General features: G+C 37.0%; 1 protein-coding gene across 1 annotated transcript in view; it reads right to left on the bottom strand.

The window, feature by feature from the left end:
- The window catches only part of HMCN1 (hemicentin 1), a 5,606,893-nt gene that overhangs the window by 60,386 nt on the left and 5,522,718 nt on the right, over positions 1-23,789 (bottom strand). Inside the window, exons 104-105 of the mRNA XM_044085314.1 lie at positions 9,659-10,012; positions 6,080-6,199 (exon numbers count right to left, since the gene is read on the bottom strand). Coding sequence (XP_043941249.1) covers positions 6,080-6,199; positions 9,659-10,012 — 474 coding nt within the window. The remainder of the gene's footprint in view (positions 1-6,079; positions 6,200-9,658; positions 10,013-23,789) is intronic.

Genomic DNA, 23,789 nt, shown 5'->3' with positions numbered 1-23,789 from the left:
TTAGAAAGGGTGGATGCAGGTACTATTTCAAGTAGTCTTTCACCTTAACAACAGAACCGTTGGAAGAGCCACACCTTTTCCTGACATGGAAACTAACTGAAAGACACAGCTAGTGTCCCTCAATGTCTGGTAAAAAAAACCTGAAGGCAGTCCTCTTTGCACATACAGAGGGAACAATAAGAAATGCATACTATTCAGGGGAGGACATGGAACAAGAGGATGTGTGTATGATTCAGGGGAGGACATGGAACAAGAGGATGTGTGTACTATTCAGGGAAGACATGGGACAACAGGATGTGTGTACTTTTCAGGGAAGGACATGGAACAAGAGGATGTATGTACTATTCAGGGGAGGACATGGAACAAGAGGATTTGTGTACTATTCAGGGGAGGACATGGAACAAGAGGATTTGTGTACTATTCAGGGGAGGGCATAGGACAAGAAGATATGTGTAGCATTCAAGGGAGGACATGGGACAAGAGGATGTGTGTACTATTCAGGGGAGGACATGGAACAAGAGAATATGCATACTATTCAGGGGTGGACGTGGGACAAGAAGATGTGTGTACTATTCAGGGGAGGACATGGGATAAGAGGATTTCCGTACTATTCAGTGGAGAACATGGGGCAAGAGAATATGTATACTGTTCACGAGAGGACATGGGATAAGAGGATAAGAATACTATTCAGGGGGAGTACTGGAACAAGAAAATAGGTGTACTATTCAGGGGAGGACATGGAACCTGAGGATGTATGTACTATTCAGGGAAGGACATTACTTTGACACCTGATCAATGGTCACTCATCTTGCATTTCTGAAAAATTAAAACACTTGACTATTATTCAAATCTTTACACAGATTACATATCAAGAATTAGTGATTCCAGAACAGACTATGGATACATCTGTGGCAGACTGGGTATTTCAGCATTCATAATGTTGGGAAAAGGGAATAAAATCAGATGTGTTAAAGATCTCAGCACTCCAGGGAAGAAAGCATGCACAGGCCTGAAAGTTTGTGTGCTTATAATTGGTAAAATAACACAGAAAAGATATGGTTTTAAGGAGAATGATCTAGAAATACTTAGCATGTATTACTATTTAGAAAAGCACTGCCTGTTTTTGTATCCACCAGAGCCAAGAAATAAGAACTGAAGAGTCCAGAAGTGATGAAAAATCAGAGAACATGATTTTGGTGGCCCTCATAATGTTTCCTGTCCAAGTACATCTACTGGAGAACTGCCATATTATCATTTATTCTGAAGGTAAAGAAAGCAAAAGTCTTGTCTGGCAAATCTCCTAGGAATTTACAGGAACCATCAAAGAAAATGATCAATACATTCACACACTACTGCTTCATCAGCTGTAATCAACATTTCAAACATTTCACTGTATGGCATAATTTCAACACAGCTATGTCTGTGCAAAAACTAACTGAACTTAAGCCATCCAAACATTGACAGACTGGAGTGATAAAAAAGGCAATTCAAAGCATTTTAAACAAATTCTGTGCACAGCTAGTTATTAATCTATTTTTATTGTTTATTTACTTATCTTTTTTATTGTTTTAAGTTTAGCAATTGGCAAAGTCCAGCTGGGCAGACCTCATTTTCAGCTCAAGGAAATTAATCAATTTAGTACAATACATAGTAAAACTCATGATTAAACTTAAAAACACACAATGCAGGAAATGTACAAATTAGGACATAACGGAAAACATTCACAGAAAACATTAGGTATTTACAATGGTGATCAGTCACATAAGGACATGTACAATTTGCAAGAATGTATAAACAAACAACTTTGAATTAACAGCATAACAATGAACGTCAACACTGTAAGAATGTACAAGAAGCATTGCATTAACAGTGTAACAGGGAATGCCAACAAAAGCAGTTTAACAACAGAACCCTTAGTAAAGGGAATAAACCCCTATTTTGTTGCAGATAATCAAAGCAGGGGAAGATACCTCCACAAACAGACCAGTCACCAGTGGAGTCCCCCGAGGTTCTGTGCTTAGACCTCTCCTGCTTAGCATCTACTGTTCTGATGAAAACTCCAGTAGCAAAGGCCTCTGGCAGACTAAGTTTGCAGATGACTCCAAGCTAGGAGCAGTCATTGAATCCCCAAATGACTTAGCTATCCTGTAAGACGGTTTGTCTCAAATAAATAACTAGTGCCAAAATCATGGACAGAAACTAAATGACAAAAAATGCATTACTGTATCCTTTGGGAAGTCATCTATCCCAGGGAATTACCAGACTGACAATACACCCTTAAGAGTTTTGGGAACTTATGTGGACAGTGACCTAACTTTTGACCAACATGTGTCTAGTGTTGTAACAAAGTCCTTCTATATTGCACAGCTTATAAACAAAGGGATTGTGTCCATATCTAGGGATGTCATTGTCCCCCTTTACTTAGCCTTCATTAGACCAGCCATTGTATATAATGCCCCCTTTGACATGTATTTGTCCAGACACATGCAACGACTGGAACACCCACACAGATATCTTACTAAAAGGATAAAAGGCCTAAACAACATTTCCTACTGTCACTATACTTGGTATTCTACAGAACAAAGTGATTTATGTCTGGAATGCAACGCATCCTCCTCCTCATCACTGATGGATTTGCTGCATATTAGCAAGTCAAATGGCATCACAAATACTTGCTCTAGGGATATAGACAACAGAATGGTTTGTAGGGACAGGTATATATTATAGAGGATACCACTGCTCTGGAACAGACTCCACATCCACATAAACCAAAGTTCTTACCTGTCCATATTCAAGCCCAACTTAGAACTATGGATGGGAAACAGACAACTTACCCCAGGACTGCCCTAGTGCTACTAATGGGCAGAGGCAACTCCTAAATGCATTATCCCATGCATTGGTCTCCTCAAATTATCCATGATATGATCCCAGTTATTCTCTTTAGATGTAATATTATAGCAATAACCCATGCCTGGGTGTGGGTAATGCTGGATTTACCCACGGTTGGTGTGGTTTGGTCATGAGGGCGAAGCCCAAGTGGCCAAACAAGCCAACCGTGGGTAAATCCAGCATTACACACCAGAAGTGGTTATTGTTATTATAATGACATTATTTAAGAAAAAAATAATTACTTTTCTTAAATAATGGCATTGTATAATGCCTCCTTGCTGCCCTTCCGCAGCTGTCTGGTATTCTGCGGCAGTTCTGATGTACTGCGCATGCATATGCCTACGCAGTACATCAGAGCTGTGGGCAAAAGCAATGGAGAAAGCAAGATCTCCGTTGCTTTTTAAAAACTATTTTGCTATGTTAAATGGGTTTAACATAGTGAGACAGCTTTAAAAAAAGCAACTGAGAATCTCCATTGCTTTTTTAAAGCTGTCTCGCTATGTTAAACCCATTTAACATAGTGAGACAGTTTTGAAAAAAAACAACGGAGAAAGCAAGATCTCCATTGCTTTTTACAAACTGTCTCGCTATGTTAAAGGAGTTTAACATAGCGAGACAGCTTTAAAAAAAGCAAAGGAGATTCTCTGTTGCTTTTTTTAAAGCTGTCTCGCTATGTTAAACTTGTTTAACATAGCGAGACAGTATGAAGCAATGGAGATCTTGCGTTCTCCGTTGCTGTAAAAAAATAAAAAGAGTTATAGTAATGGAAAAAGTCCGGGCGACCAATCAGCGTGCACGTTTTTGAATATTAATGGGGGGTCGTTGTATAAATACTTATTGACTATGGGACGGGTAAGGCTAATCTATAAACAAATGGGTTATTTCAAGCACAACAAGGCAAACTGGCTAGGCTGAAAATGGCCCACAAGGACAGCTAGCCTAGTGTTTAACTATGAAGCTAAAACAAGGCATAGAGTGCACTGATTTCTACCCACTCATTTTCCAAAATAATGGCCAGGTTTCAGAAATGGCTCTGGCAAAAATGCATGTTTACCACAATCATGGAAACCAGGGAATCAGAAATACATTAACTTCTATGAGGAATGACTTCATTATCAGCTAATCTACATGTCTCTGAATCACTTTGCAATTACCTCAAATGCTAAGGAGCACTTTGCTGTGGTCCATGCATCATGTGGTCATAGGCATCCCCCCCTCACTGACTCCTCCTCATACATGCACACATTCAAACACAAACATATACACATCACCATACCTCTTACCTGTCACTGAGTTAAAAATAAAGTCCTTGATATTGCCTCTCAATTTTTTACCATCTGATAACAGTCAGTTAATAATGCTGGACATTAAAGTTTAGCTTCATTTTCATTATTGTTCAGAAAATGCATCGTGATGCAAGACCTACTGCTTCATTAACTTTTGAAGTAGATTAGAGTAATATTGAAAATGACTCCCTGGTGTCGTCTAGTGTTCCCCACTTTTGTCCAGAAGTTTTGAGCATGCCTCTTGTAAGTCATGTGCAGTTACACAGTCAATAATGCCATACATTACAGCTTCATACTTTTTATTGTCCATGATCCGTGCAGCAAAATCTGTGTTTTGTTAACTTTGTAAGTGGATGAGGGCAATATTACACAGTGAACTTGAAGTCTATTGCTCCCCCATATGTCTTTTGTGCTGCAACTCCTGTTGTCCTTTTGAAGTGACTCAGAGCAATACTTACAATTCTCTGGTGTCTAGTATTCAGTCATTATTGTAGGAGTTGATTGTTAGTTAAGGGAAGTTTACAGGTATGGCATGACCCCCCCCCCACAAATATATTCACACAATCAGCACACACATACCAAATATTACTGCACACACACACACACACACACACACTCACTGGATGTTCTTTCGATTATACTAATGGATATGCTCAACCATACAGCCACACACACACTCACTTGAAACCACTCATACCTCTATATACACTCATGCACATAAACACCCCTCCCCCAACACTGTCCACTACTCTCTATTGCAGTCTTGCCCATTGAAAGTAATGGGTGAATACAAACTTTTGGTCATGTTAATTAATGCAGCTGGTAGCAGTGATTTCTGCAGCGAGCAGTTCTATGAATCACTCAGTTGCTTAAATCACTTATTACAGTTATTTCCTAGGGACAGCACATGACTTATTTTTATCCCAGGGAATAACTTTCCAACTTCTGATTTAGCCTTAAAATTATACAGAATATGTGAATATTGTAGTTATTCTAGTGATATGTGTGGTCTGCCTCCACAAAAACATTAATAATGCATGCTAAACGGATCTACTTCATATGGTCGACATTTCAGAATGTTGAAGACCATATGGCCGAGACCATACGACCGACATTTGAAATGTCGACCAATGAATAAAAAAAAAAAAACCACAACAAAAACGTACCTTCAAGCTGCTAGCAGGGGGGCTATGCCCCCCAGCAACCCCCCCCCGCAACTTAAATATACCAACTCCGACATGACACTACAGTGCGGAAGATGGAAATCTTTCCATTCTGCACTGTATGGAGATGCCGGTTCCGCATTGTCGACATTCCCGACATGTGAAGGGGACCCTGCTAAACACTCATATTTCAATGAAGTAAGCCCTGAATTAGGTATTCCAGTATACTAGAGGAATTCTAGATAATTTATGTCAACTTAAAACAGAGCATAGACAACAAAGATAACTGAAGTAAAGTAAGCTATGCTGACTCACAATACTATTCTAGGCTCCTTAATATTTCAAACTTCAAATTTACTTGGTTATCAACACGGAAGTACAGTTTGCTAGATATCTACAGTACCATAAAATTAATGAAAATAATGAGGTCATAAAAGACAAAGTGCCACAATATTTCTTTCAACTGCAGTATTACTCACATAAAATTAATAATACTAATTACATTACATCACACAATTAGTTATAAAATACAATAAAAGCAAATATGTGTAGTGAGTGCTGCGTGAAAATATGATCTTACTTTACAAAGCATCCAAATACTTTCTTGTAATGCTAATCTACATTTGAGTAAAAGGTTAATAACAATAATGATATTATAATTATAATGATAAGATATCACAGTCTTGAACTACAATAAAATCAAAGATGTGCATAGAATGCTGCATGAAAATATGATCTTACCTTGGCATGCTATACCATTAGGCATAAGGCGATAACCACTGGGACAAAGACACTGATAACTTCCCGGTAAATTTCTACATTCATGCTGGCAGGCATCTTTCAGTTCACATTCATTGATATCTATAAAAGAGCAAACATAAAGGCAATGTAAGACAATAGCATTTTTAAAATTACTTCTGTTTTGTTTACGATAAAGTTATTATGCAAGATCTTATCAAACTTCAAAACTTATATATTTCCATGGCATGTACATATGTGCATAACATTGAATGTCTAAGGTTAAAAATTAAATAACATGGCACACAAGAGGCCAGCCATGGCTTTCACAACTCCATCCTAGTCTAGCATTCCAAACTATGGGTTTTTGATGCCTGCAAATATTCATGGATGCAGGATATTGGTAAGTCCTCAGACTTTAAAGCTTATGCCTGTGATGACAGTAACAAAAAAAAAAAAAAAAAAAAAATATATATATATATATATATATATATATATATATGTGTGTGTGTGTGTGTGTGTGTGTGTGTGTGTGTGTGTGTGTGTATGTGTATGTATGTATAGATAGATAGATATAAATAACTGATCCTTGTAGTGATGTGCAAAAGTTCTCCAGCCATAGGGGGTAAAAAGAAAAACAGTAATCCGCTGGGAAAACTGGTGCTTCTAGTGCATCAAAATTGCTGGCTGAGCTTCCTTAAACCAAGAAAAAATAACCACGAAATTCAGCAAATCTCAGCTGAGACTTAAGCATAATCAAGCACTTATACTTGCTTAGAAATCAACACTTTACTGAAAAAAAATACTAAATAGATGAGAGCTTTCACCCTGCATGTCATGTACACTGGAACTAGATCTGATGAAGTCCTGTTAAGGGTGCAAGCACTCATCTATATAATATTTTTATTTTGCATAAAAAATGATTTTTTATTTTTGTTCTTTTTGATCTAAAATGATTATTCTTTCAATGGTCAGCATTTTGAATATTTGGTGTTTGATGATATGTACAGATAGAAATATGCAGAGACACACACACACACACACACACACACACACACACACACACACACACACACACACACACACACACACACACACACACACACACACTTCATTGAAGTATCAGCTGTAAAACTGGATGTTATGTGATAGTGTCAGTTCCCATCATTAAGTTTGCACGCCATTTCCTGTATGCAGCATCCTATTTTGTTTCTTTAGACAGTTTGCTACAATATCAAATACCATTTACACTGACATGGTATTGAAGCAGGCCCCAAATGTTTCAACAATCTAGCCTTTTGAAAATGTTGCCCCTGTTTGTATGGAATTTATCTATAAATGAGATACACACAAGCTTACAGACCTGGGAAAGTACACAAAGTGCTTGAGGTACAACACTATGTATACAGTGACTAAATTATAGCGTATTAAAGTAAAAAAGTACATTTAAAATTCAGAAGTAGGAGGTTATACCTGTGACTTAGTAATGACAATATTGGGAAAGCATGAACATCATCATGAGCAGTTAATGAATTTATCACAAAAATGGATCCATGTATGTTAACTACACCGGACATTTTTTTCTTTTTTCTTTGTTCCTTTTTTAATTCAATATGCCTAATCATTGTCCTTCTGTATACAGTGTCCTATTCAAAAAATGTTCCTGTTAAAAGCCATTAGTTCTAGTAAATGAAATAATAAGCGTAATCCAATCACTATCTTATACAGAAATTTTGTATCCCAGAAAGATCTTCTCAAAGAACTCCAAAAATATCAGAGGCATACCTGCTTTTATTACTGTTTTGGAGCCTGACATTATCTACTGTTTATTTATTTCATTTTGTTAGCCGGGTTAATTCTGCTTAGCCAAAGGAGTGTCTTTCAGGGGTAGATACCAGACTATGAAGCTGAGAGACAATTACTGCCCCACAATTTTATCAATGCCTAATGATATTGCTGCTTACTTGAGGGACCCTGCTGCAAATTCACAATGCCCTTAATATTTGTCAAAAGTGACCACAGAACATGCAAAACCAAAAACAGCACCTTTTTCAGTGACTGGCTGATGCAACTTGGAAACATATACATTTTTTATTATTTTATTTACTTATTTATTTATTTCACATTTGTTAACTGGGTTGGTCCAGCTGAGCGAAAAGGCCCATTTTCAGTGGATACCCGAGGAGAAAAGCTCCAACAAAGATCATACATAAATTACATGAAATTGAAATTACAGAAGTTGCATACATTTGTTACAGTAATTAGAAAACATAGCATAAAAATGGCTAATTGTGATGTTGTAAGGACAATAAGAACAATGCTAGAAGTAAAATAAAGTGTTGCAATATTTTGAAGTCAAAGACTATTAGGAGATATATATGGTGAAAATTTGTCTGCATTAGGAAAGATGATTTGCAATCCAATGATAAAGTAGGTATTGAAACATACACATCTTTTATCAGGAGCACATTTGATGAAAAAATGTCTGCACAAGGAAAGATGAATTGCAGTCCAATGATAAAGGAGTAGGTATTGAAACATATACATTTTTATTAGAAGCACAAATGATGAGAACTTATTGTCTGCTTTAGGAAAGATGATTTGCAATTCAAAGAAGGGGAGTAGGTATTGAAACATATGCATTTTTTACTAGGAGCACATATGATGAGAACATATTGTCTGATTTGGGAAAGATGACTTGCAATCCAATGATAAGGGAGTAGGTACTGAGCTGATTCAACCACAACATCAAAGTACAGTGTTAGAGAGAAGACTTCTACAGCATGGAGGCGGAGGTGGTATTCAGGAAATGTTTACAATATACATGCTCATTTGATGGGAGTTGTGTCCAAATATCCTACTTCTCCATTGTGCTCACTTTCTTCCTTTTATATATTTTGATTGTGAAATCAGTATTAGATCCTGACTGACAGTGTACAAGAACCTCAACTAGAGTACAAGGCATCTCTCAAAGAATATTCTCGAAGACTTGCTATTCTCAAATCAACTTCTAATCTATAAGAATGTATATCCTTCCATGGAAAACAAATATTTAGTCATGGCAGAAATCAAAACCTACATCTATATCAGTTCCTAATGCACTTTCTTAAACTTAAACTTAAGTTCCCAGTTTGACTTTTTTGATCATCAATAGAAAACCATACAGAAAAAGTTTACCTTTTAAAGTTTAAAGACTTGATATAAATCTACAGCTACAGTAAATAAATTATTTTTAGGCAAGGTTAGATCTTGGTCTTCTGTCACTAGAAATCAAGAAAGAAACAAGAAAACCAGCAAACATTCAAAAAGTCACAAAATGAATGCTGGTGGATAAAGAAGCTCCTGAACTGGACCCTGGCACCAGAAAGAGTTTCTAGATCTATTTCTGATTAAAATAAATATTTCCATAGTCATAAAATTATGTTTCCATGAAATAATGTACAGTTTGGCACCCTGAACAAAGATTTGCTTCTGGCTGGTGGAGTAACACAAGTCAAGACTACAAATTGATTTTTGTCTATTTAAAGTTGTTGTTCTGTTCATGAAATAAAATTATATCAAGTTGATGCCGCTGACAGTTACCTATGCATCTTCCATTCTTTGCCGCAGATCCATCAGAGCAAACTGTTTTAGCATTCCTCTTGTTTCTGTTGTACACTGATTGGCTGCTAGAAGAGCCTGAGTAGCTGCTGTGTACCTGGGAGGACAGTCTGTAATGATGATGTGGTTGATAGTGGCTTCTCAGATGGGATAACTGGCCTTGGTTACTATAACCACTATAATAACTTTCATAACCAGGCAATCGCTCCAGTCCAGCACAAGACTTTCCATCGCCTAATAAGTGCTGTCCAGGTGGACAGAGACACTTGAAGCTGCCAGGGCTGTTGATGCACCGATAGGCACAAGGCTTAGGTACTTCTCCACACTCGTCAATGTCTGTTCATGTAAAAACGATCCCAGAGTAAGAAAGCATAAAAAAGAGAGAAAGACAGAGAGAAAGAAACACAGAAAGAGGATCAGTCTGTGAAATACACAATGGATACAGAAGATACCATTGCCACTGGCAATTTACTAACACATCTTTCATTAAGGGAAGCTATGAGTCTTGGAAGCATATTTCAGGATGTGGGGCAGTTTATAAGCCATACCTGTCTGCAAAATAACTTTTTTGAATCCTTTCAAACAAGGAAGGCATTTCAAAACACTACTAAATGAAATGTCCCCTCCAAGCAAAGTACTAGTAGTTAATCTGCATCAACATTCTCCAAGTGTGTGTGTGAGTGTCTGTGTGTGTATGGGGGGGGGGTCTGTACCTATGTATCACAAACTTAAACGTACCTGTTCTAAGACTAATCTTCTTTAGGGGTAAGAGCTAAAACACCCCAAATACAGTAGTCCAAGTGCAGGTATTTTCAGCTTGAGAAATTTGTAATGTAGGGTCTTCAGTACATTATTCAAGACAGTCATTGCAATAAAATGATTTCTCTTAAGTTCAGTCTTGGCAAATACATTTCAGTGAATGCCATTTTGAAGAAGCCATTCCATAAATTGCCCAACTCTTTCAGTTTTTCACAAAAAGTGTTACTAAAATGTCAGCAGCAAAGGTGTTATCTTTGAAATGCATACTAGACAACCCATTTGCACAACTGTATGTTAATGAGTTAACTGCAAAATACCTGTATTTTGTTTGTTGGTTAGAATGGCTTGGAGAAGGAAAATAATTCATGAAAGAGCAGCACCCACTTCCCTTAGAGAAATCTGCATCAGTTTCCAGTAATTAAGCACAGTTATGCAAAAATTAATGTAAATTCTAAGAATTATGACTTGATTTTTACATAATAAATAAATAAAGCAAAATGCACTATATATTTTAATATATTTTACTTTCTACAATGTCTATGTAGCTTTGCAAAATTATATCACATACATGACAGGTCTTCCGAAATGGCAGGAAAACATTTACAGTTTCAAGAGGAAGCATGCCACCTTCTGCAGCAGTTTTTCCATGCAACTTATGAACAGTTTTGACAGCAATTCATATTTTCTTAAAACAGGTTTATCCCACCACTATATAAGCAAGCAAACATTGTCTACCCTTAAACAATAAACATTGCTCATGAATTTTCAGTTTCAGGAAAATGAAAGTATTCTTAAAACAGAACCATGTCTCCATAAATATTTAATGTCCACTTTCTGCTTTCACACCAATTTTGTAATCCATGAATGCTGCTCCTTAATTATGTGAGCTAATGCAGCAAAATGATTTTACATGCCCAGCAGACTGACTTTTCGATACTTTGTTTTCCTGTTTTTTGTGTACCCCACCCACAGCTGCCTATCAGATGCCCAACTACACCATTTTACCTTAGGCATCTCAGGTACTACTATCTTCAATAAATACTGAAAGCTGGAGAATGAATACTGAGAATTATCATCAGGTTGGGGTCATTTTATATTCCATCTGACTGACCCTCATAACCTCTCCAATGGATGATATGTACAACACTGCAGACAGTTGTTTTCAATATAAGTACTTCTGGAAGTACAGTGCGTGGGGACTTCAAATTGCAGCTATTCCACAAGGGCTCCTATGATCCATACTGCACCACAGAATACCTGAAGCACTTACACACCAATTTGGTGCTTCATCTAAAATGGAATGCAAGCTACTATAAAAAATGGGGGGATGAACTATACTCAATGTATGAAAGTCAATCAGACAAAATATGTCATTGTCTTGGTCATGGTAAGAAATGCACCAAGCATTCAGAAACCCTGCCCATCTATAATAAGACTACAGTAGAAAAATTAACTCTTCTGTTTAGTTTCTTTTGGCATGTAGAAAAATGGCAAGCAGAAATGTTATACATTTCATATATGGTTTTAAATATTTCAAGCAATTTAAATAAATTATGTATAAACTATAAAGTAATACAATATCGAAATATATTAAAATTGTATTTATTTAGCTCTGTATATAGCCATTCCTCTGATTCTTTAAGCCATAAAAATTACAGTGTTTTTTTTTAATCAGAGCAGGGAATGTGAATCAGGAGCACTTTTTTATTTTTCAGAATAGAATGTCTTCAGGTGCTTAATGATAATGCATCTAATGGCTTTAGGTCACGTTATAATGCATTAATTCTACATTTGTCCTGGGTCACTCTCAAAACCAAAACAGCAACAACAAAAAAGCCATTGCTTGTCAAAAACACTAAAAAAACACGTTAATATGACAAATTGACAATTCAAAATTCATATTTTTGAAGAGTATTGGTGTTTTTGTTTGCTTATTTTAAAAGCCTTTTTTAAGTTTAGTATACATTTAACTTGTCTTTGAGCGAAAACCCTTATGAATAACTATGGTGTTTCTGTTTTTTTTTTTTTTTTTTCTTATTGTTTTCTTTGTTGCACTGTGTAGTTTATGGTGTGGTTTTGAGGTTGGTAGCAATATAGTAAGAAAAACTGGATAGAAGTGAATTAAAGTTAATATAATGTTCTGATCTTGGGCTGTTGGCATGGGGCATGTAAAATATATTGATTACAGTATATGTAAAAAATAAGATAATAACTTATCACATTTGGATATCTACATTAATGCCCTTGGTTTAAGCTACAGGCATATCTCTAAGCAAACAAGCATGAAAAATATGATAAAATGATGAATGCCATGGTAAATAAATTGTATTTTTACTTGTATTTGCGGTCATTAGGTATTTTTCCATTAGCAAAGACTTTCACTGGGATACAAAAAGTGTCCAGGTGAAAGCAATTAATCATGAAATGACAGAGCAGCATGTTCGGGGTGAAATTCACAAATACACTTTCATGCATCTGCAAAGTCAATATCTGTTTTTTTTATTCATCAACAACCTGGGGGCAAGACATCTGCAGGTGCAGAAAATTAACCATGAGTTATCCGAACACTGTGTGCTGAGTCAATTTTGCCCCTACAGTGTAATTAACATGCAGCAGTACATTGGCAAGAAGTTCAGTGAAAAATAAATGAAGTTTAAACTGGGGGGAAGTGAATAATTAGTTACTGACGTAGTTGGCTCTCCAGCAGCTTTAGTACATAAACATATTGAATACAATAATGCACAATTTAATTTATTTATTTACAGATTGTTAGTGCAATTTTTCTTATGGCTAAAAGTTAATGTTTACTAAAACATACATTGTTTCACATTTGGTAGGGGAGCAGAAATAAGAAATGAGCATACAGCAATTAGTATAAGTGGAAACACAGAATGTAATATGCATTTTTGCATCAGTAACTTACATTTTATGTTAGGTAATTTCTCCTAGATGGGGGCAATTTCTCCTAGTTGGAGGGAAAAACTCCACTTGCTGAAAATGTACACAGTTTTTCTTTGTTTGTTATAAGTTTAAAGGGGAAGTGATGGTTCTGAAAATTTATTTAGTTTTAGTTTTCTGTTTGGAGTATTTTGACTAAAGCAAAAAGTCTTGTAAAATATGACATAAGTTCAAATGCAGATGAGAAGAAGCAACTCTATAACAGATCAGCTTGCCAAACATTAATGTGTGCATGCAAGCTAAAAGTTGGATTATACTTACAAAAGAACTGTCGTGTATAATAGGTGGAAGTAATAGTTTTCTATCATAATGGATACTCTGTCCATATTATCATGGAATGTAAATGTCCTTACATGTACAGGAAAAATGCTAAGTATCAAATTATTTTAAAGTGTAGGCCATAAATAGCAATGTAACAAGAGAGACATTTGGATACAACTGAGTATGAATTTGACAGAAAAGGATTTCAGGCGGACATTCAGGATAATATCAGTGACAAAGGAAATAGAGTGTAGTAATACTGATTGCTGGGGGGGGGTTCAATAGTGACAGAAGACAGAAAATAGTAAATGTGTAGTAGTAAGGGGGTTAGTGTCAGGGAAGGAGTATTTCACTGACATGTATTTACATTTCATATAAAACTTCTATTACATAGCTTAAGAGAATTTTGAGAGAAACAATAAGAGTTCACCAGGGTTACATTATTTATAGATTGGGACTGGAACCTGACATGCAATAAAGAGAATGTATCAGGGGAAGAGAAAGAAAAATATAACAAAAGAAGGTATATTTATGAAGAGATACACTAGAATGTTTGGAAGATGTGAATTCAGTAATAGGAACTGAGACAGAATTTATGTATCATTCCTCAAAGTGTGATAACTGTGATAGACAGGACAGAAATTATATTTCACAAGAATACGTGTATTTATTTGGAGGCTTTGACACGCATCCAATAAATATTTCAGATCATGTATCAATAAAAATTTTGATAAAGATGCAGAGTAATAAAGTAAAATGAGATGTTGGTGCTTTATTGCTTATTTATTAAAAAGAGAGGAGTTTAAGGAATGGGTAGTGGAAATGATCCGGGAGTTATTAAGGAATATAGAAATGACCTTCAGTGGGGATAGTTAGTCAGTGAGATAAAATGAAAAAGTGAGTTTAAAAACACTGCAGAAATAAAGAAAGAGTTATAGTAAAAACCAATAGGGGTTATTTACAATGGTTGACAAAGGTTAAAGTATTGCAGAATAAGGGAATTTGACAGAACAAGAACAGAAGCTGAAAGTACTAAAGGGAAAATAAGGGAGTTTTTCGATAATATGCATGAGTTTAGAAAGGTTGCTGTTAAGCAACTGTTTTTCAATAACAGCTCCAGAGAACAAAGACTTTCAGCACAATGACTTAGGTAACAGAGAGTAGGAACGATTGTTACCAAACTTGGAGACCAGGCCTATAACAAGAATGGAAAAACAGAGCTATTATAGATTATAGAGACAGAGATATTTTGAATATTTCATAGAAATCTGTATGGACACCAAGGAAAGGCACCAATGGAAAATCAATTATGCCAAGGTCCAAGGCAGATAGGCTCAACAATTAACAGCTAAAATAGGAAATGATGTGACAAGAATGAGGACCTGCAATCAAATCAACAGGAACATCTCCAGAAATAGGTGGTGTTCCTGTGGAATACTGTAAGTTGAGAGGAAATAAATTGATAATGATCTGGAAGGTTTTTGTTTAACAATATTTTAAAAGGAAGAGGAAAGTACCAGCATCATGGAGCAAAGCTATGGTTCATAGGTAGGTACTAGGCTATCAGCCCAAGGGCCTGAGTAAGCCTAGCCAACAAGCTTCCCTGGCTTACACCACCCAAGAAAGTTATTTTCCTGTGCCCCTGTTGAGCAGAGCCACAATAGTGATCCCCGGGGTGTATTTCCTATTTCCCATCCACTCATCAAGATTTTTCTTGAAGAGTGCTAATGAGGAACTTTGCTTGACATAGATGGGTAGCTTGTTGGTGGCTGTATTACCCCAAAAGGGTAGAGACAATTTAGACCCAGCTTCATGTAGACCCATTTCAATTTTCAACAATATCATCATCATTCCCTATTTTCTTCACGGGGTCAGAGTGTCATGTCCACTGTTGCCATCTTTCCTGATTGAATTCCATTCTCCATTGATGGTTGTGCAAACCATCCATCTCTTTGCTAGATATTGGCAGTTCCTCTTGCCTTTTTGCTGTCTCTCCAAAATCTTCATCACATGATTGTCTTCTGCTTTCCTGCATATGCACCCTATCCGCTGTAATCTGTTCTCTTTGACCTTCACTGCACTTGGAGCTACTTTGGCTTTTGATCTGATATCATCTTTCCTTCATCTGTCTCAAAGTGTGCATCTTACCACCCATCTCGGGCACTTCATCTCCATAACCTCTAGCTTCCACAACTGCTGTACCTTTACTGCCCAGGTTTCTGTACCACACAGTAGTACTGACTGTACGACTGTTTAGTACACTTTTCTTTTTAGCACCTCTGGCATTCTTTTCTCACACACTATCCTTTACACCCTGTGCCAGTTGGTTGCAGCCCCTCTAATTCTACCTTTCCATTCAGACTTCAATTTTAAACCATGAAAATAAAGTGCTTATGTCTATACTAGCTAAGAGTAAGGCAAATGTGTAGTCAAAATTGATAGATAAGGATCAGTGTGATTCTGTGGATGAGAGGCAAACATTTGACAACCTTACTAAAACAATGATGAACCAGAGGGAAGTAGAGTGTAATAAAATGGTACTGTTGTTGCTGGATCTTGAGGCAGAGATGGCATCTGATAGAGTCAGCTGGGATTTTATGAGTAGGTCAATGGTAAACATTTGCCTTTACTGAGAGAATAATAGGGTTAATTAGAAGTATATATAAAGGGCTGTTGACAAGAATTAAAATGGGATAAAACTGGTATGATACTCAAGCTCAAGTTGTGGTACAAGCAAAGTACTGGAGCAGTATGAGTCATGATGTGCACATGGGTACATGAGATATGCACACCAGATCTGTAAGTGTGGGGGTGCTACAGCCATAAATAGAAACTTCCTCCCTCTCCCACTGGGGATAGGGGAAGACAGATAAACTCATCTCATGACTGCCTGAGTGACAACCTTGCCAACTGGTTCTTAAAATTGGGTCCAAGGCTAGCTGGAGGGATCTGATAATCAGTAAGCACGGGGGATGGGGCATTTAAAAAATAGTCTTCCTACACATCAACCTTATGTGGCATCCTTGGATTACTTGTTTTATGCAGTACTGGTTATGTCAGAAAACACCTCTTCACATCAATCAGACAAATGTGTTGAAACAAAAAGATGCACTATTAAAGATAAACTCCTTTCCACTGGCACTGAAATTCCCTAATAAGATAACCCACTTCAAGCAATCCTGTCTTTAGAACATTACCTTAAGAAAGGCAGCAATGACTTATGGCATTTTACTCCATTGTCCACATTATATATATACATTCTTATTCTATACAACATCTTAATAACTCATCATGAGTGCAAGTCAGTCATTTCAAGTCAAAGTTCCTATTATTTCTGAATCTAAAAAAAGTTGTAGTCTTCCCTGTAATGCTGCAAGAATATTACAATGTAATTAAGAAAACCTAAGGAGGAAACTACACACACCTGCATGGATTTTCTTCAGTTGCTGAATAGTCATCCATATTTATAATGGAAATATACAAATTCTTGCTAAAACCACATTTGCTTAAGTTTAATACAACTTGTTTTCATGATTTTTGATGCTGTACAAAGCTATAGTAAATATTTTTCACTATTTCTTGTAGAGTTTCAAGACAGGATTCTAAGCATTCAGAGTGCATCTTTATACATCTGATTATTATAAAACTTTAAAGGATCATGAAACCAATACAAAGAATTCTTACCTAGAGATACAGAAAAAAATTACATGGTCAACTTTAAAGGCAACAGTGTCCAAATAGTTCAACCCAGCACACTACAACACATTCACTCATTTAACTGGAGTTTTACTCTGGAAAACTAACCACTTGGCCACCATGATTAACTCTGTCCTTTTCTCCACTACAGTGCAATCTCAGAGTTAGTATATTTAGTTGGGGTGGGTGGGTGAAGCCCTCCACTTGGGTGGATTTGATTTGGTTCCATTCCCCCCCCCTTTTTTTTTGTGGTGGTCAAGTGGGTAGTTTACCCTGGTTATTTGTTTTTTTGTTAAAATATAGTTTTCGATGAAGTCATCCCGTGGATGTGATATTAGGGTAAGTGACATTTCGGTAATACAAAGTAGACCCATATATAGATAGATAGATAATATATCCATTATATATATATATATATATATATATATATATATATATATATATATATGGGTCCATTTCTCTTTATCAAAGAAGCACTTCTCCGAAAAAGAGAAGTAGACCCACAGTTACATGAAAGTGCACTTAACCGAAAGTGCACTTCCGCAAAGAACAGTTCAACGAACCGTTAAGGAAGACTGAGGCACCAAAGCACACTACAGTGGGGAAAAGGGAATTTACCTGTTTCCCCACTGTAGTGACATCTCAGAGTTGGTATATTTAAGTAGGGGGGTGTGGGGGGCTGGGGGGTGCCCCCCCGGAAAAAACATTGTTTTGGTGTTCATTAACGGTTCGTTGAACCCTTCTTCACGAAAGTGCACTTTCGGTTAAATGCACTTTAGCGTAAGTGTGAGTCTACTGTTCACTGTTCTTTTTCTAAGTGTTTCTTCAATGAAGTACAGTAGACACACACACACACACACACACACACACACACACACACACACACACACACACACACACATGGTTGAGTTCACTTTGTTGACAACATGAAATGCTTTTTCATTTTACTGCCAAATGATATTAATAACATTTTATTTTCTCAGCAGCTCTTTTTCTGAACCTAGATAAATGAGCTGACATTAGGGGTGGCAGAGTTTGTGTGTGGGGGTGCTTGTGGTTTAGGATTTGAGTAAGGGCTAGGTAAGTGGATAGGTTTTAGGTGTGTTTGTGTGAGTGTTTGCTGGTTAGGGTTAGAGTTAGGAATAAGTAATGGGTTGCAGTCAGTGTTTTGTGTGTGTGCTTGTATGTGATGAGTGCCTGATCTGTTTTCTGTAGCAGTAGTGTTAAAGGAAGGGTTTTTGTAAGGTAACCATCATTCAGACAAATTATGTCTGATGGTATTGTTACTGTTTTTTTAATTGATCACTAAAGAAGGGTTGATGATGTTTGTAATTAGTTTAATGTGAGTTCTGGGAATTTTTTGTCAGCAATTTGTGTTTAGGATTTTACCTTATCTGCACCAGTTACTGTCTGTCTTTTGCCTTAGTAAATTGAGCATCAATATTTTTAAATATAACCATATAGGTATAGACATCTACACACAAATATATAATATATTTATATGTATATACAGACACACACAGACATATCCTGTGATTAAACAAATTTATACAGACCGCTTCATCTGACTCTTGCTTCTAAAAATATGGACTGTCAATTTTTGGTTCTCTGCATTAGGTCCGAATGCCTTCTAAGACTGCTGTCTTTAATCCAAATGACTAAGGCAAAATTGTCTTCATAGTATGGGTGATCAGAGAAGAAGTGAATATTACATAAGGGATCACATCCACACCCCTCAGTGATTTTAATCATTCCGTATTTCCAAGAAAAAATAATAAGGTTCTTCTGTGATTTACTATACTGTCTCGTATGTCTATCATAAAGATATTGCAAAACACTTTAATGCTCTATCTCCTACCACAGTGATGCTTGCTAATGCTAACATTTAATGTAGCTGTCCATAAGGGATATAAAGCAGTAATATACATCCTGTCCATGCTTTCATTAATATCTTTAAAGTGCAACATATACATTGTCCTTAACTTCACCAATAACTGTAAAGTGTCTTCACACAGGCCATAAGATGCTGCTAGCATTTAAAAAAAAATGGCCTTGGAGAATCAACAATCCCCATTGGCCATGTGATGCTCCAAAGGGCTGAATTAATGTAAAGGGACAGTCTGGTAAAAATTAGGTGTGCCTACTCCAGCACAATATCAATCTAACAAGACTAAAGTCTTTTAACTGTAGCCAGCATTTTATTTATTCTCACCAACCATCATTCTTATAAAGCTGTGGTTAACTGGGTTAGTGGGAGGAAAAGGGCAAAACTAATGCAACTATCTGCAGAAGCAGCAGTTACATGGATCTGTGTGTGTGTGTGTGTGTGTGTGTGTGTGTGTGTGTGTGTGTGTGTGTGTGTGTGTGTGTGTGTGTGTGTGTGTGAGTGTGTGCACCTAGTTTCTTTTATGTATTAATTCATTCATCAGATCACACCTGAACATCTGAGCTGTACAGCAGCAACAAAGTGGTTACACTCATGGGTGCCGGAACCATACAGCTAGGGGAAGTGGGAGCCACCCCACTTTTACAGCTGCAAGACCATTCTGGAAAAATTAATGAAGTGGAGTTTTCACGCTAATGTGGATTCATGCAGGGAAGTTAAACTAACTAAACTAGCTGTTCTTATTCTCTTATTGTTCTGTGTTACAGGAGTTATGCTGCCTCTGTTGCATTGGTACTGCCAGAGTCATGCCGGTAAGGAGAGTTCTGTTCTTTTACTTGTAGGAGTTATGCAGTTCCTGCACGTGTGTGTGTGTCTGTGTGTGTGTGTATGTATGTGTGTGTGTGTGTGTGTGTGTGTGTGTGTGTGTGTGTGTGTGTGTGTGTGTGTGTGTGTATGTAAAATGCCCCATGTATACCTAGTGGTTAGTGTTACTCAGGCTCATACAAGAGCCTGAATTCTCTACCCATACCACCACTTGTGATTCAGGGAGTTGAGTCCATAGCTCTCCACTGACCAGACTTTCACGGAATATTTAGCTCATACTTTTGGTCTGTTCCTCTAAAAAATTGTGTTTTTTCTGGCAAATCAGTGAGAACTGAATTCACTAAATAATGATAGCTCTTTAAGTTTCAGTCTTCCTATCTTTCAGAAAACACATGGTAACACAAAACACTTTATTTTAGCAACTTTCTAAGATTATACAAGCAATATTTAAAATGTGTCCCTGGTTTTGGGCCTTTGCCCCCCCCCCCCAAATAAATTTTGGCTTTTTCCAGATTTCTTGTGCTGGGAAGTTGAGAGATTTAGTTGATTGTCAAGTGGATTTTACAAGGAGATGAGAGCTTCAGGGGAAGAGAAGTTTAGTGCTACTTATGCTAAGTCATTTGTATTGTTAGTAGCACAACAGGTAGTATAACAGTCCAAACCAAAAAAGGCAGCAAAGACAGCCACAGACTTGAACGAACTCCAGAACTCACTTTGTAAAAAATAAGTTTAATTGTGCACAGTAGATAAGCGTTTCACATTCCGCTTCATCAGACCTTCAAGAGCACACACCAAAGGTCATTACTTAAATACTCACAGCTAAAAAAGCAATTACAATTAGATCCATTGCTATTTAAAAAGCAAGCACATATTCAAACATATTGCATTCTACTATTCGACTACATGGCATCTTACAAAGCTAGCAATCAATAAAATTAGCACCTAAAATTAAACCTCAGAGCTGACCAAGGGAGGGGCCTCAATGAGAGGGCATCATTGAAGCCTGCACTTAGATCTAGAGCGTTGAAAGTGTTGAAAATGTCTTAGCCCCATGGGGTTTACACTAATTTTATCTTGTTATGTGTTAAATTTAAAATTGTCATTTTTTTTTTTATATATATACTCTTAGTTTCATATTTATCAGCCTTATCAGCTAATTTTATTGATTGCTACCTTTGTAAGATGTCATATAGTTGAATAGTAGAATGCAATATGTTTGAATATGTGCTTGTCTTTTTAAATAGCAATGGATCTAATTGTAATTGCTTTTTTAGCTGTGAGTATTTAAGTAATGACCTTTGGTGTGTGCTCTTAAAGGTCTGATGAAGCGGAATGTGAAAGCGCTTACCTACTGTGCACAATTATACTAATTTTTTATGAAGTGAGTTCTGGCGTTCGTTCAAGTCTGTGGTTGTCTTTGCTGCCTTTGTTGGTTTGGACTGTTATACATATTTTGTTTTGGCAGCAAGACTCTTAATCCTGTGGGGTGTTGCATTTCTTGTTGGTTGTATTTATAACAGGTAGTATACTTGATTTTGATGCAGAAGGCTGTGGGTACTACTCCCACAGTATGCAGATGGATCGCTGATACTGTATTGTGGTGTACTTTAATGGGAGTGGATGCTGCAGCCCTATGAAGATCCTCCTTTGGAGGAGTTACTTAGTAACTATGAACCCATTATCAGTTTGCTACCCATTCCCCATTGCAAAATTACTAGCTTATTATTTTTTAATGTAGCATAGGCAATTTATTCTTCATGGGCAAAAGGCACTTTATATTTCATTGTTTCATCTACAAATAAAGTTGCTTGCTAGCAGCAACCTCTTCATTAGTTACAGATCACTTTAATGCAGAATTATTTAGATGACTTACTTCTGCAGAGATTTTGTATATTTACTGATATTGGTGGATTGTAATGACAGAAGTTTGAGTGGCCTTTTATGGTTGAAATTTTCTGAAATGGGTAGGTTTGTCATTATTCGTTCATATATTTTGTTTCATTGCTCGCTAGAAGACTGTTCCAAACTACAAATTTAAAACAAATTCTAACAAGTGGTGCTGTATTATAGAAGTGGTGCTGTATTACACAAGGAATATATTTTAATAGAATCAGATTAATACAATCAGGAAGGTGAATCAAATAACGTATGCATGTATGCTTGCTCAAAGGATGCAGGAGATCAAAATAGGGGAAGAGACCAGTCACTGATGGTGGCCCCCAGGGTTCGGTGCTGAGACTTTTTCTATTTGGCATATACATCTCAAAAGTAAAAGTAAATACCAAAAGGCTTTGGCCGACTAAGTTTGAGATGACTGCAAGCTAGGAGCAGTTACTGAATCCCCAAATGACTTAACCATCATGCAGGAAAATTTGTCCCAAACAATAACTGGTGCCAGAATCATGAATTGAAACTAAACTCCAAGAAATACATTATCGTATCCTTTGGGAAGTCATCTACTCCAGGGAACTGCCAAATTGACAATGCCCCATGAGAAATGACCCAGTTGTTTGGCATTTGGGAACTTGTGTGTACAGTGACCTAACTTTTGACCAACACATGCCCAGAGTCATAAGAAAGTCTTTCTATATTGCACAGCTTATAAACAGATTGATTGTGACTAGATCTAGAGATGTTACTGTCCCCCTTTAGAACCCCTCATTAGGTCAATCGTTTTGTATAATGCCCACTTTAGCATATATCTGTCCATACCCATGCAACAATAATACCCACAGAGATACCTTACTGAAATTATACAAGTCCTAAGCAGTAGGTCTTGCATGGTTCATAGGTTCATAGGTTGGTACTAGGCTATCGGCCCTAGGGCCTATAAAAGCCTAGCCATAACAATTCCCTGGCTATTTCTTCCCACAATATTTACTTCCCAGGACCCCTGTCCAGCAGGGCAACTGACGTGATCCCCAGGGTGAATTTCCTGTCTCCCATCCAATCATCAAGGTTCCTTTTGAAGAGGGCCAAAGAGGTGCTCTGCTTGACATCTATGGGCAGTTTATTCCAGAGTCTGGGGAGTCTCTGGGTCAGGAATCTATCCCTCCAGCATGTTTTGTTCATTGTGATGACAAGGCTTAGATCCCTGGAGCATGTGGCTCTGAGGGATTGGGATTTCTTTAAGTGTAGCATTTCCAACAGCTCTGGGTTTGACATGGCCTTGTATGTTAAGCAGAGATCACCTCTGAGTAGACGATATGGACCACCTCAAAGATTCATCACTGTACTCAGTATCCTACAGAGTGTTTAGAGGTGATGTGTCTGGCATACAAGGCATCATCTGACCAAATACAGATGGACCTACTGAATATCAGCAAGTCAACTGGGATCAGTAATACTCAGTCCAGGTATCTAAAGTGAATGTTGTGGAGAGATGGATATATATCTAGAACAGATTATCTATTCAAGTAAAACAAAACTCATCCCTGTCCATATTCAAATGCAACTTTGATCTAAGGATGGGTAATAGAAAATGTACTCCAGGATTACCCCTCGTGCCACTAATGGATAGAGGCAGTTCCTAAATGCTGCATCCCTTACATGGGTCTCCTCAAATTATCTACAGTGTGATCACTTTTATTCTCACTAGGGCTAATATACAATTATCAGCCATGGGATAGGTAAGACCAATCAGGAAATGTTAATTCAAGCACCAAAATGGAAACTGGCTAAGCTTAAAAAGTCCTCTAAGTGAACCTATGTTGTGGTAATAAATAGTTT

This window comes from Protopterus annectens, chromosome 10.part0 (assembly GCF_019279795.1).
Source record: "Protopterus annectens isolate FY-2018-M chromosome 10.part0, PAN1.0, whole genome shotgun sequence".
Lineage (NCBI taxonomy): Eukaryota > Metazoa > Chordata > Ceratodontiformes > Protopteridae > Protopterus > Protopterus annectens.
Note: the sequence above shows the minus strand (reverse complement) of the source record. Positions and strands in the feature narration are given on the sequence as shown.